Below are 15110 nucleotides of genomic sequence, written 5' to 3' on the forward strand. Positions count from 1 at the left end.
TTTAACTGTATATAATTTAATGACACTAAAAAAATGTAACGCATATTATGATAAAAAAATAAAAAATAATGGTGCCTTTAAATGTACTAAGACGTTAATATTTGTATTAATATGTATTATATTTCCAACACACAACTATTATTAGAAACGTGTTTAAAGTGCTCGTTCAGTCTAATCCGGTTTTATTATTACAATTTTTTTCAATGTTTAATGGAACAAAAATATAGTTCTTAAAGAATCGAGTATAAATATATAATAATATCGTTGTATAAACGAGAAAGGAAAAATCTTCATAAGTGTTTATTAATATCAGATTGCGTATAGTTTTGCATATTAATTCTGATCTAGATCATTTTGCACGTTATTTCTAGAAAATAAATTTTATTATGAACTAAAATTAGTAGGAATTATATTTATTATGATACTGAATTATGCGATCGATTCATCATTTATTTTGAGAACTTCATTTAAATAAAAACAACAAATTAAATGTGTTCAGTGTTTTGGACTGTGAGTGGAACGATGAATGTATTGATTTTGCAATGATTTGTGTTATTTTATTTTTTATTTTATCTGTTAACACTTTTTGTAGCAATAAAAATGGTTCGTTTAGTGATTCATGTAAAGAAATTGGATCTAATTGTTACTTGTGAGGGGGGAGGGGGGTAAAAAAATTAAGTCTAGGCTGCTTGTCCATTGGCTGACATTTGATTTATACTTTATTTACATGTAATGTACTCTTTTCTGCAATCATTTTTGAATTTTTCTAGCGCTCGGTAGTTGGTTTGGTGTTTCTTGTCTTCCATTTGTTTGACCATGTTGTTCTGATTGCTATATTTATTGATCTCAGAATGTCTTCATATGTACTGTATTTTAAGTTTGTTTCTGTTATTTGTCAACTTTCTCGTTCCTTTCAATATTACTGTGCAATATTGCATACTCAAGCTATAGTGATTTTTTTTTAGTTGTTCGCTGTTGTTAATATATTTATTTTTATATACTTATATTATTATTTTCATTATTATGATAACATTTTCAAAGTTTTTGAACTCTTTTTAAGCTATTTGAAATTCTAGGAAATGTAATATAAAACCTATAAAAGTTGTTCTTATATCTATAAATGAATATTAATAATACATAGGCACAAGCACAATCTTTTTATATACATTAGGAGTTAAAAATTCATCATAATCACAAAAAATTGATAAGCTATTTTATAGTTCAAAATTCTTTAAAACTTATTTTTTTATATCTTAGTTTTGAAAATTGAATACAATATTCCTCATATGTAAGTTCATACTTGAACCATAAAATCTATTATATATATAAAAGTAATTATTTGTATAGACATTTTAAGTTCAAATAAAGACTGAATTACTTATTTAAACAATAATAATAACGATGTTAATTAATTTATTATAATTTAAATATTTAAAAACATTTGTGGGATCAGAAGGTTAGAGTACGTAACTTTTACAGTTTTACGTATATCAACTATATCATATTATTATGAATTTTAATATACGCAATGGAATTTTTGATTTATTTTATGAGTAATATGTAAGTGAGAGACCGTCTCCGTTCAAAGTTGTATTTCGAATACAATGATATATCATTGAATTCAAGTTTAACACGCTCATAATAGTGATCCACTCGATACCAAATGTACAGCAGAGCGGTACCCACTTTCCTACCTCCTTTTTTTTTTAACATATTATAATCATTAATGAATAATAGGTACTAGTATGATTAGACAATAGATCAGTTTAATTGTATTACGGGCTATATTTTACGTGTTAAAAGTTATCGGTTTCAGAATAAATATATGGTCTCCCCGAAATTGTTTTTTCAAGGGCTCGCGTCTTTTAATTAAATTAATTGTTCCCATTTGCCATCTTATAAACTATGGCATCCATTTTCCTAACCACATACATGACAATTTTCCCTTGGCAAATTAATCCAGTTCGAACCCATTACGATGAAATTGAATTTATCTGGCTCCATCGTAATCCGATCGTAAATTAAACATTAAAAACACCATAGATAATCCATGAATTATGAATTGAAAAAAATAATGAACTACAATTAGTAATAAAAACAATGATTTATGCGTATTTAATAGTACCGAAAATATTGTATTCTCAATACAAAACAATTAAATCGTATGTTCTTTTAAAACATTGAATATTTTTAATTGGATTGGACCATTGACCATTGTAGTACATAGATAATAATAATATGCACGCACCAGATTATTAACTTCAATGCCACAATCACAATTTTGAGGCTGCGATGTAAAAACCGAAATTTGATTTCAAACGATACATTATTAGGTACCTACGATATTACTAAAGTAGCAATACAAAATCCAAGTTAATACGTATATCTACACGGCACCACGCAAATCACCAGATGGGCACTATACATATACATACGAGTATAATATGAAGATCAACATTTGGTGACCGCAAAGGGCAAAACATCGTTTAAGATTCGTGTACAATAAAGTGATGGACATCGATATAAGCAAGGAGTCAACGCATCGTTTAAAATTTTCGGGACATTAAAATGATACTATATTTTTATTTTCTGATTATTTAGAAACTTCACGAGCCACATATATTATCTAGGACTTGTCCAAATTATGTTTTCAAAAATAACATCTACCCAAAATAATATGTATTTTGAAGTACCTTATTCCACACTGATAGGTTAAAAACATACTGTAAAAAATATCTTTTATTTTGAATTTAGTTTAATATTTTTTGGTTAAAGGTGATTTTGAAAACTTTTTTGTGCTAAACTGATATATATATAAATCAAATAAAACTTTTTTTAACTGCTAATTTTATTAGTTGATTTTTCTGTTTTTTTAAATATGATAATACTTAAATGATAATGTTATTTTTACTGGCTTGTGGTCAGAACTGTGCCCTGCAAGTGTTTCTTGCTTGGTTCTACTAAACGGAAACGATTTTGTCACTACAACGTCTAAGATATCTGGTCGTCTATTTCTATCCGTAGGAATATAAGTAGGATCTGTTGGTGCAAGTATTGTGTAACGGTTTTCGGCAATCCAAGTATTAAGTTTGCATCCACTTTGGTTGTCGACACGACAGCCCCAATTACCGTGTTTAGAGTTTAGGTCTCTGGCAATGATAACTGATTCGTTTCGACCCATTAGTTTAACGAAGTCATCGATATTCATTTTTTTGGGCGGTCGATAAGCGCTTACCATCAATGTTGGTTTATTATTAATGATAATCGAAACCGCTACGGCATCCAGACACTCTAAACAAAGATCGTCTAAAGGTATTTGTGTCTGCGAAATAATATCCTCGCGAACTAGTAAGGCTACGCCACCCACACCATGACGTCTTTTAGTTTTTATTGGATCAGAATGTTCACAATAATTTAAATTATTTTCACCAAAATATATTAACAAATAGAACAACTTAGTAAAATGCTTATTGATGAAATGTTGAAAGTGAAAGGTGAGACAAGTTATTGTAATAAAACAAATGTTGGAAATTAAATATCTAACAATTCGGTGATTTCTTCTTAGGTGAAATGAAAAATTTTTGTCAAGAAGGCTTCTTGTTTCCATATATATCGATATTAGCAAAATTGGTGTTGACCTTGCTACATTCAAAAGCAGAATCTGAAAGAATTTTTTCGATGATAAATGAAGTGAAAACGAAATAAAGAAACAAAATGCTGTAACGATTATTAGATCATCATTTCAAGATAAGAGAATTAATTGCACAGATTTTAAAGTAACCAATGTACACGTTGATTTACATAGTTTTTAAAACCTTTATTAGTTTTTAAAAAAAAAAAATTTAGAATAAGACATTTCGTAATGTTTGTAATGTTACTAAGATTTTTTTTTTAATATTTTTATTTTTTTTTTTATTTAGTCATTAAACTTACATTTTTATTCTCTATTTATTTATATTATTTGATGACCAATAGATATTAACTTTTTTTTAATATTTTTTACTACTTTATTATATAGAGCAATATTCGTGGTTTAAATTCAACCATGGTAATATTATAACATTTATAATGATTAATGAATAAATAATTACAAAATTCCAAGAAAAATGTTGGAAGAGAAATTTTTTTTAAAAAGGGAAATTTAAGGTTTATGGTTGGGAATTCTGAATGCTATCATTTACCTTCACAGGTTGTAGCACGGTCTCAGAAGTTCATAACCTCAATAAGTATAACCTGCAGGGCTCGTGAGTAACAATTTAACTAAATCTGCTACAACAAGCGGACAACTGATAAATACTAGTCGTCGGACCTTATCTTCTAAGACCGTGGGTTGTATTATCAACTATCAATTATAACAGTACTATCTAGTCTACATAAATGCCTAACGTCTGTGTTGTGTTGTTCAATTGTTAAACGTTTATTTTATGACTAAAATTCTAAACTCATAAAGCTATTTTTTGTAAATTTCAAAATGGATGACGAATGTGAATCATACAAACTATGGCGTATTCGTAAAACTGTTATGCAGGTAAGATAAATATCTACACTGATTATACATTTAGAATAGCTTCACAGTCCTGATTGTTCAAGTGGACATATTAAAAGGTTGCTAATCACTAAAATGAACAGACACCAACTACTCAATTTTTTTATTAATGAAAAAAATGGTTTCACTTGATTGAATAAGTAGTAAATAAGCAAATTATATCATATTAGGTACATAACCAAGATTTTAATAAATTAATTGATTTAATTCTTTCACTTGATTTGTAGCTAAATAGCTGATAGCCTATAATAAAATATTTTATGTAAAATTGTTTAATATAATAACAAATAAATAAATAAATCAGGTACGTTTCAGTTATCATACTCCAGTGACTGAAGTTATGACCTTTTACCATAGTACTCCGAGGTTTTTTAAATAATAATTCTATCTAGTGTTACAATTAATTATACCTTACCTATCTTATGAAACAATGTTTTAAAACATAAATTAACTATTACTATTCAGATATTACAATACTACTTTATTAAATAAAATTTGAATGCGAGTATAAAATAAAAATATGAAATATGATCCACAAAATTGATATCAATGAGAGTACAATAACAAATTCAATATTTTCTTCTGTTCAATGAAATACAATAACCAAAAACTGCCATTGATTATTTAATAATTGTGTTTTATTATAGCTTTGCCATGACAGAGGTTATTTAGTCACACAAGATGAATTGGATCAAACGTTAGAACAGTTTAAAGAACAATTTGGAGATAAACCTAGGTTTGTTCAAATTTTAATATTCTAAAAAAATAATTCAATCTTATAAACGATTATGTATTTAAGTGTATACATGTAATATACTAGTAGTCATATTTATTTCTAGATTTTTAACTATTTTAATTCATATTTTTATAGTGAAAAAAGACCTGGACGTAGTGATTTAATAGTCCTTGTGGCTCATAATGATGATCCTACAGGTATACAAAGTATTAAATATTATACATCGAATATTTAATAATTCATTATCAATTTTAGATCAAATGTTTGTTTTCTTTCCTGAAGAACCAAAAATTGGTATAAAAACTATAAAAACTTACTGTCAGAGGATGCAAGAAGAAACCATTACTCGTGCTATTATTGTTGTTCAGCAAGGAATGACTCCAAGTGCAAAACAAGTATGTTTGATTCTTAATAATCTTAATTTTATAAAAAGCTATTAATTTAGTTCCTGAAACCATTTTTTTGTAATAAAATAATTTTGAAAATAAATACAGAGAAAACTGTGTATTGTGGACTCTGAATAAAATGGAAAACTATCTAATACGGTATTTTTCTATAGTCCCGACATGCTCCTATAAAATATAGACGTTGAACCTCAATAAAATGGAACCTTCCTAATGCGAAAACGGAATGATTTTGTTGGTCCCACGCAAGTAAAAACCTTGCATAAACTGAAAAAATGACACGCGTCACATTGCGTTGATATAAGTATGTAGGTATAATAGGTACATCATAAAACGATAATTAAGATAAAACTGCTCTACGTATTATAACAGTTAGGTAATTTGTATTGTTGGTTATCGTATCTGCTCTACAAACTTATCCCGTAAGTTTAGCTGTGAATCAATCATGCACCAACAGTTACACTGAACAGTTTCCTTGTACTTACAAAGTGACATTCATTTAAATATGTATAAAAATGTCAAACTATATGTGTTAAATGAAAAGTATCAACTTATCGATATGAAAAATTGATATGAAATTATAATCCAGAATATTTGGTTGGTCCCATGCTATTCTGCATTAGACAGTTTTCACTGTAGTACTTACTACTTATGTATAGATAATAATAATTATTAGCTTGACATAATAGTACTTATGATTTAGTTAATTTTTTTTTCAGAAAACATAAATGGTACTTTATTATATTTAACATGACAAATATGCATTATTGTTGTTTTTTACTTTTTTTTAGTCTTTAGTTGATATGGCTCCTAAATACATATTAGAACAGTTTTTGGAATCTGAACTTCTAATTAACATAACTGAACATGAACTAGTACCTGAACACATTGTTTTGACGCCAGATGAGAAACAAGAACTTTTGTGCAGATAGTATCCTTTTTTGAATTACCTATAATAGTTTGTTTTATAGTATACTGGGTATACTGAAATACATTATGGAATTAAGCATATATGATGGAATTTTTATACAAATATAAAATTTGAGAGTAGAAATGCTAGGTAAAAGGTAAAATGTATTGTAATATTTTATATTTATATCAAGGCTACCCGGAAAAAAATTTGAGGAGTGAGAGTTGGACCACCTAGGTACAGCCTTTATTTGTATTATTGGCATAACCACGGACTACTACATAGGACTGGACACTGTATAAAATGAGGTGGCTACAGAGTTGTTTGGTGTTCGTACGTTCGCTACGTAACTGCACTCTGGTGTCATTTTTCTATTCTGTGCTGTTAGTAAATTCTTTGTATGTGATTAACATAAGTCATAGTGATAACTGATACAATTTTGAACTTACTGAACATTGAACGATTGAACAAGGTAATAACGAACAAAAATGAAATGCATTGTCAAACTTTTTACTTTTTAGATTTTATTATTCAGTATTCACTACTTAATAAACATTACTACGTTGCAAATTTAGAAAGTTTTTTTTTACATGATTTTTTTACTTGCTTTTGATTTGATGTACAATAACACTGTCTCATTCTCATAGTGACAAAATAAGTTATTACAAATAATAAAATTTCATTTTTGTGATTAGCATAAGGAAATACAAGTAAATATTGGTAGTTTTCCAAGAAAAAATCAACAGTTTCTTGAAATACGCCATGGTATCACACAATTTTTTAAATATGTACTTCCTCTTAACCAATTATAATATCTAATATTATCCTATTGGGTAATATTAATCCTCCTCTTGATTTTATATTAGTTAGTAATGGTTCAGATATCTGTCCTCTTAAAAATATGATACAAATAAGAAACTTTTAATTATTTTTAATATTTATTATTTGTACCTTCTTTAAATGCTGATAAACAAATATCAAAAGTCTTATTATTTACCAAAGTAAATAACCACATATATAATATGTAATTAAGTCTCTGATTTCTGAGTTCATATAAGTTTATTTATAAATATATATTTACATAAAAGTTAAATATAATATGTAGTAAATCTAGTACATCACTAGATAGCATTACAGTCGCAAATTACGGAGTCTTACAGCTTTGTGACCGGTGTCCCACTCTCTCCCTGCCTAGAGTGTCCAGGCCTATGTAGTAGTTGTTCGTGGGCATAACCTTAAACATTTTAGCCCTAATACCATTATTCGACTTAGTCATTGTGTCTATTGCTCTTTTGCTAATTAAAAATTTATTTTTTATGTAAAAAATAGAGGCATAAATCCTATACCAGCTGTTCCCAAACTGTGCACTAGAGGCACCAAGATTTATTTTCTTATTAAATGCCACCTTAGCTTGGCATATTTGCTTTATAATTTCCTTTTTACATCTCCCATCTGAGCTTATAATGCTACCCAAATATATAAAATCTTCTACTTATTCTATAGTATCATCAAATTTTAATTTTATGAATATAATATTGTATTAATATAATTAAAATACTTAATTTATCGTGTAATAATTTTATCCTGCATTTGTTATAGCCTTATAGGTTATAGTTCTACATTACTACATCAGTTTACAATTGTTATAAATAAGTATTCTTGTTATCAAGATATATTACTTTACTATGTCATGTTTCAACTAATATTGTACTGGTATCGTTATATACCATGTTTACTAGTTTAAGTCTACTAATATTTTATTTATAGTACGAAGTTTTTTAGTATTTGTTTTTAAAAAACTAGTAGTATATAAATTTTACATATATTATATTATTTTCTTTAACTAAAAATAAATCAGCAAATTAAAAGAAAACCAGCTTATGAGAATTCAAGTTGGTGATCCAGTTTCACGTTACTTTGGCTTAAAAAGAGGACAAGTAAGATCCAGTATAATTTATAAATAAATACTTATAATATGTTTGATATAATTTATAATAACAGACAGTGCCATTCACTTATTTATCAATGATATTTTAAAATGTGTAGATGGGATGGGCTACTAATGGGGTATAGATGAGGTACTAGGACCAGGCTATGGATCAAAGTTTTACATATAAAGATAAATAAATAAAATATTTGAATGATTAATAATGTCTAATGAGTAAAATAATAAAAAGTTAATAAATAGCCCCAATTTCTCCTATTAAACTGAAATTCAAAAAATTTGGAAGGAATAGTATTTAAATTTTTCAGTGCTACTTATAATAAATAATGTAACAATACCTACTGGCTACTTTAAGTTTTAAGTCTGATAATCAATTCAACACATTCACTACAAATGGCATTAATTAACATCATTCACATTTGATGAATGACACCAATTGACGCCATCTACCTTAGGTTAGGTTTAAACTATTGATTTTTTGTTAGCATTTCTTACAATTATTATTTTATATGTAAGTATAAGTTATTCATTAATATTTTAATTTTCCAAGTTTTAAAAAATTTATTTTTATATTCCAATTTACAACAAATGTAACAAATTTGATATGCAGCTAGCGTGTTAAGATGTAATTTTTAATAATTTGGTTTATTTAAACAAAATATATTGGAAGCATTTAAGATATATTATTGAAACATTAATGTAATGTGTTGAAAATAAATCTTTTATGGATTTTAATTTACAAAAGGTTTGGTATTTATTTTGTAATAAACAAAATGTGCAATTATAATAATATACTAACAAATGTCTTATATATTATGTCCATATTACCTACCACTAAAAACCCTTGTACTTACAAATGACAATCAATTTATCAACATATATAGCAAAATGTAATTATTGTGTAGCACAATAACAATTAAATCTAATATGATCCACACCAAGGTCGCCCATCAGTCAAAATCTAGGGGGGGGGGGGTGACAATCTTAATTAAATTTTTGTAATATCATTACAAAAATTAATTTATTATTCATAACTAAAAAAATAATAATTTTTCTATTTTAAGGGGGTGACATGTCACCCCCTTGCAACCCCTAATGGGTGCCCTTGATCCACACACTACATAGAAAATTAACATTTAGCAGAACTAACCCTGTGTTGTTAACTTGAAGTATAAAATTAATTGACCTGTTATCTAATTTAAAGTTAAGAACATTATTTGCATTCTTGTGTTGAATTTTTGCAAGAATTCAATTTTTATGCTATAATGACTAATGAGTATGTTATACATAATATAAAAATAATTGTCATACTTCAAAATTGAAATATCATAGAAAAGCTAACATAAGAATACAGATAATGTTCTTAAATTTAAGTTTTATAATAGGTTAGGTTAGGACCCCTAGGTCAATTAACTATAATACTAAACCTAACAACACACGATTATTTCTGCTAAACCCAAATTATCCATGTTGTGCTTGAGTGGGGGAGGGAAGACTAAAATCTTCTTAAGAGGACGCCATACCCGTATGTGTTGTCTCTGTCTTTTCTAACGTACATCACAAAATGTATTCTGCTAAACGAAAATTTGTTATGATGTACGTTAGTAAGACAGAGACAACACATACGGGTATGGCGTCCTCTTAAATAATATTATTTGATATAATTCAAAAAAAAAATGTATTTACACAGTGTGAAAAAAAAATGGTAGGGTTATAATTATTTTGTAACAATTTGAATACTGCTAATTAAATACAATCTTATTTAATTCTATTATAAATCATTTAAGCGAATACATATTTTGTTCACAGGTGGTAAAAATTGTACGAAATTCTGAGACTGCTGGACGTTACATTTCATACAGATTAGTATGCTGATTCTAAATATTAAAAACTATTGTAATTTGTTCACTTGAAAAAAATATTATACTTTAATTATAAAATATAAGACATCTTTATTATGTACATTATGTGTTATTTATTATTGGTACTTGGTATAACTTCCCACAAAGATGCCATTGTATAACCTTCTGGCAATGTTTCAATTGCTAAACCTATTGCAGAATCATACTGTGGTAGTCCATCTTCTTTACCCGTCTTACTTACACTATATGCAGCTAAAGTATTTGAAACACCTATTGTATTCTCGTCTTCAAATTCATCATAATTTGAGAGGGTTGGTGGTGTTAGAATGGGTTCATTATTTTCTATCTAAAATATATATAGTATATTTAATAAATATATAATAGCAATTAGCAATGTAAATATCAAAAATAAAACCTGATCTGTAGTAACGAAATGTACTCCAAATTCTGGCGCTTGAGCATGAATACGAAACAATGATGATAGTTCTTTAGTAACTGATCGTAATCGGTCCTTGGGATCTATTCGAAATCCAAGTGTAAAACCTCCACTGTAACCATTTGTTTCTATCACTAACACTTCACCAAACTTGGATTCCCTAATTTTTATCTAGTGCAGAAAAATTAATATTATAACATTAGATTACAATTTTGTTTTAATTAATTTGTAACATACAGAATTTATATGAATGTATGGAAGCGATATATTGAATGTCTCATTACTTTCTGCATACCACACTAATCGAATATTTGTTATTATAAATGTTCCCAAATTTCCCTGATAAATAATTAATGTTATATACAAATTATTAGTTAAACAATAATAACAATAACCTTAGTCCATAAGTATCAATTTAAACTAAATGTTTCTAGTTTCTATTGATATTAGCTGATTACTTGTTCGCTAGATAAATTCCATACGCCATTAACGGTTGAATACATTTTTTCGAACATCAATAGCCTTAAACGTCCATTCTTCAATATTGCCCCCCTAAGTTTTAATTCTCGATAAAGTCTACTGGAATTATAAGCTCTGAAACCAAATTGAATGTACAACTGGTATGAATAGTGTAAATTGTATAAAAAATATTTTAATGTTTGTATACTTGAAAACTCCAATAAATGATGTGAAATGCCTTGTATTACCAGGTATCAGATTTGTGAAAACAAATTCATATCTCAATCCATTGTATTTGGCTTGAATATAAATTGCTTCTGTTATTCCTTTTAATCTCTAAGATATAAATATTTTCAATTTTTGTTTTTTAAGCAATTTACTTTCAATCTTCCATGCACATGATGTATAATATATAAAGTATTTTTTCACTTACCGAGTTAACAATCCTTGTAGAAACATCCTGTATACAATTGTAACCAATAGCTATGTGCATTATGCGTATAAAATAATGTTAATATAATGATTTACATAATATTTATAAGTGTAATCAAATCAATTTTATACTATTATGAATAAGTACTACTATGTACTTTTTCTCACATAAGCTTATTCTTGCTAAAGTCATTGAATGCCAGATTGTTCTCAAATTTGTAATAACAAGTACACCTTTATCACCACTATTTCCTTTTGTATCTTCAATAAATTCTAAACGATCTATTATTTTTTCTCCGTTTCTCATCTTCAACGCTTTGCTAAAATAAAACATTTTTTTTTTTTGTGAAATGTCTATGTATAATAATAAGTTCTGATGCTTATAATCGTATAAAGTTATAATATACAATTAATAGGTAATAGGTGCTGATAATAAGTAGATATTTATTTTTTTTTTTTTAGATTAATTATCCCAAGAACTTAGAAAACATTTAATTCCATTTACAAATAATATTGTACCCAAAATAATTTAATACCTATATAATGAATAAATTTAGAAAAAATAACTTCAATTTGTTTAACTATATAGGTTAGATTAATAAATAATAATTACCTACCTAATACTTAAATCAAATTGGATTTCTTGATCTTCCCAAGTCTCAAATAAATCCATGGTGTTAGAAAGAAGTTGTGTGTGTGGCCAAATTAATAACATTTAATTATTTTGATCGTTTATCTTAAACGTACCTAAACAATTATTGTTTATGACGACAGTTTTTAGTATTCAATCTAACACTTTGCACCATAAAAAACAGAACTTTGCACTAAATAGTGACCATAGAGTAATATAATATTATATTACTCTATGATGGTGACAACTAACCGTATGTTTACAACTACTCAAAGATTAATAGAATATTTTGCAATCGTAATAATATATGTAAAATAATTGTATTATTATTGTATGAGCCATAAAGTGTTGTCGCGTAGGTCTCTACATGTTGCCACGCAACGATTCTCGAACAATATTTTTCAAACAATTAAGAATTGATTCAAAAATAATATTCATAATAATATTATGAGGTAATAACGCGCAAACGTGTATAATATCAATACAAATAATATGTTGCCATGCTTGTAATTTGTAAAAAACATCGTGTACTATCGGCTATTTATAAATGATTTCTGACTATTCGATCTAATAAATTAAACATAATTTACCGTAAAATGAGGTGAATTGAAACATTGGTTTAAAAATCACGTTGTATTCATTTAAAACAATTCATTGGTGAAATGAAACACTAAATATCACAACCAAAATTTCAGTCTGAATTAGTGAATTATAACAGATGTACTTCATAATCCCCGTATTATACGGTACCGTCGGTACCTAATATCGATTTTTGACGAAACATAACGACGTATAGGTACGCAGATGTTTTGTGAGTTCCGTATTCTGCAAATACCTGCCCCTCAAAATATTTTGGTTTTTTTTATGGTTATTAGCAGAGCTATGAATTTACATTTAACATTAAAAAAGTGTTTAATATGCACTAAAAACAGACAAAATATGCATTGAAAAATTCAAAAAAATACAAAAATATGCAATTAAAATTCAAAAAAATGATCTATGAAAACGTCATAATTAGAAAAAAACTGTTAAAATAAATAATAATTTAAAATGGTTTACAAAAATAATTCTCTAATGATTTTTGTCAAGTTTGATTTTGATTTTCCTATTTTATTATAATTCTAAAAATATCACTCATAAAAGCTTGAAACATTTCATTATCATTTAAATTATTATTTTTTTTTTTGCACAATACAATTTTTCTAATTTTTAGTAAGTAGTTTATTATTTTTTTTATATAAAAATATTTAGGCTTAGTCAAATAGCTTGAAATTTAATACAGGATTCTTAATAAATTATGCTTAGGTATATAGCAAAATAAAAGTATCAAAAGTAAATTTATACAATTTATTTAAATGTGAATCTCACATTTTTACATCTCAACATTTTAAGTTCAAACTTGGAGAAATTAGTTATTTAAAATAAAAATACTGCAGGTTTTAGTTATATTGTTGTGATTTAAAAAATAGTACTCGTGACACCGTGAGTATCTACTTAGAACTTTCAGCGTACCTATATTATATTTAAATATTTAATACACATTACACACACTGACTTTTTCAAATTCAATGTTTACGTCAAAAAATAATACAATCCATCGTACCAATAAACCTAATACTAATAATAAAATTAATTACTCTAAAATAGCAATAAAAATATTAAATAACTTATAGGCTGACAGACCATCGTCTTCGCTCAATAGGCGTGCGCACGGGTGTGCAGGGTATGCTATGGCAACACCTGCGAGATGCAAATAGCAAATATAGTTACAGTTTTCACTTACAATTTTTATTTTATCTAACTAACTAGTAACTATTATTAGTATTGACAGTATTGTTAGTAGTTACGATTTACAAAATACAATAACATTACAAATCAAATTTATTAATAAATTATTTTAAAATATTTTACAATAGGTTTGTGTTTATTTATTTAGAAAAAAAATATTAACTCATGAGTGGTAAGTATATTTGGTATTTAATATAGTAATATCTATACCTATTCAATAGTGTTTTATAATATACTCATAATATCCAGTATAATATTTTATCAGTTACATTTTTATAAACTACATTTTTTATTTATCTTTACTAAATTGTCTAAATTACATAGAAATTAATTATTTATTGATTGAATATAGAAGCAGAACATTCGTAACATTATGATCCATTTTTGTATCAATCATATAAATTTTCAAGACTGAAGAAAAAGTCCTATAATTACAGTGTAAATGCTCTTTTCTTAAAGCTTAAATACATATATAAATAAAATATTTCAGCAACACCTACCAATAAGTCCCGCGCACGCCTATGGCTCAAAGCTCAATCGTTTATAATAAGCATTAAGTAATGATTATTGTTATTGAACTTAAATTTAACATATCTATTACAGTAATACAGTTATTCTTTATATTTATGTAAAATGTAAGACGTTACAGTCGACACCCATTTTTATAATAATTGTATTATAATGGCTTGAGAACAATAAATGTTTGATACTTTAACAGGACTTCTACAATTACACATATAATAAAATTATACATTTATATTTTATGCCCATTAAATTGATTGAAGATTATGTTTGGTAGACGCAGTTAGTATATGGTTATAATTTCAAGTTTCAACATCTGATAGGTTACATCAGAGATTTCCACCTTTTTTGACTCACGGCACCCTTAGTTATTTTCTTAAAATACGGAGGCACCCTAAGCCTTATGGCCTATGGACTAAAAATATATTTCAAATAATTT

The 15110-nt window shown here is 26.8% G+C and overlaps 2 protein-coding genes across 3 annotated transcripts; one reads left to right on the forward strand and one right to left on the reverse strand.

Moving 5' to 3' along the window:
* Positions 1-4291: 4291 nt before the first annotated feature.
* Positions 4292-10503, forward strand: LOC132922149 (DNA-directed RNA polymerases I, II, and III subunit RPABC1). The gene is made up of 7 exons (XM_060985505.1): positions 4292-4528; positions 5194-5282; positions 5418-5479; positions 5538-5677; positions 6478-6617; positions 8455-8533; positions 10351-10503. Exons 1-7 carry the CDS (start codon positions 4472-4474, stop codon positions 10414-10416), a joined length of 633 nt encoding a protein of 210 aa, XP_060841488.1. The 5' UTR covers positions 4292-4471; the 3' UTR covers positions 10417-10503.
* Positions 10504-10512: 9 nt separating this feature from the next.
* On the reverse strand, positions 10513-13299 carry LOC132922148 (Bardet-Biedl syndrome 5 protein homolog). Of its 2 annotated transcripts, XM_060985504.1 has the most exons (9): positions 12952-13299; positions 12348-12477; positions 11899-12050; positions 11732-11781; positions 11507-11634; positions 11298-11433; positions 11077-11178; positions 10819-11010; positions 10513-10749 (listed from the first exon to the last, which is right to left on the reverse strand). In XM_060985504.1, the coding sequence occupies exons 2-9, from the start codon at positions 12443-12445 to the stop codon at positions 10513-10515; spliced, it is 1095 nt and encodes a 364-aa protein (XP_060841487.1). In that variant the 5' UTR covers positions 12446-12477; positions 12952-13299. The 2 variants fall into 2 exon arrangements, with proteins under 2 accessions (XP_060841487.1, XP_060841486.1); XM_060985503.1 differs by lacking the exon at positions 12952-13299 and having other exon boundaries at positions 12348-12653.
* Positions 13300-15110: the final 1811 nt, after the last annotated feature.

This window comes from Rhopalosiphum padi, chromosome 2, assembly GCF_020882245.1.
Source record: "Rhopalosiphum padi isolate XX-2018 chromosome 2, ASM2088224v1, whole genome shotgun sequence".
NCBI classification, from domain to species: Eukaryota; Metazoa; Arthropoda; class Insecta; order Hemiptera; family Aphididae; genus Rhopalosiphum; species Rhopalosiphum padi.

Coding starts and splice junctions, on each gene's coding strand:
- LOC132922149 (XM_060985505.1), top strand. CDS start 4,472: ATGGATGACGAATGTGAATCATACAAACTATGGCGTATTCGTAAAACT. Junction 5,678..6,477: donor TGACTCCAAGTGCAAAACAA/GTATGTTTGATT, acceptor ACTTTTTTTTAG/TCTTTAGTTGATATGGCTCC. Junction 8,534..10,350: donor TTGGCTTAAAAAGAGGACAA/GTAAGATCCAGT, acceptor TTTTGTTCACAG/GTGGTAAAAATTGTACGAAA.
- LOC132922148 (XM_060985504.1), bottom strand. CDS start 12,445: ATGTTATTAATTTGGCCACACACACAACTTCTTTCTAACACCATGGAT. Junction 11,635..11,731: donor CTACAAGGATTGTTAACTCG/GTAAGTGAAAAA, acceptor TTTATATCTTAG/AGATTAAAAGGAATAACAGA. Junction 10,750..10,818: donor ATTTCGTTACTACAGATCAG/GTTTTATTTTTG, acceptor TATATATTTTAG/ATAGAAAATAATGAACCCAT.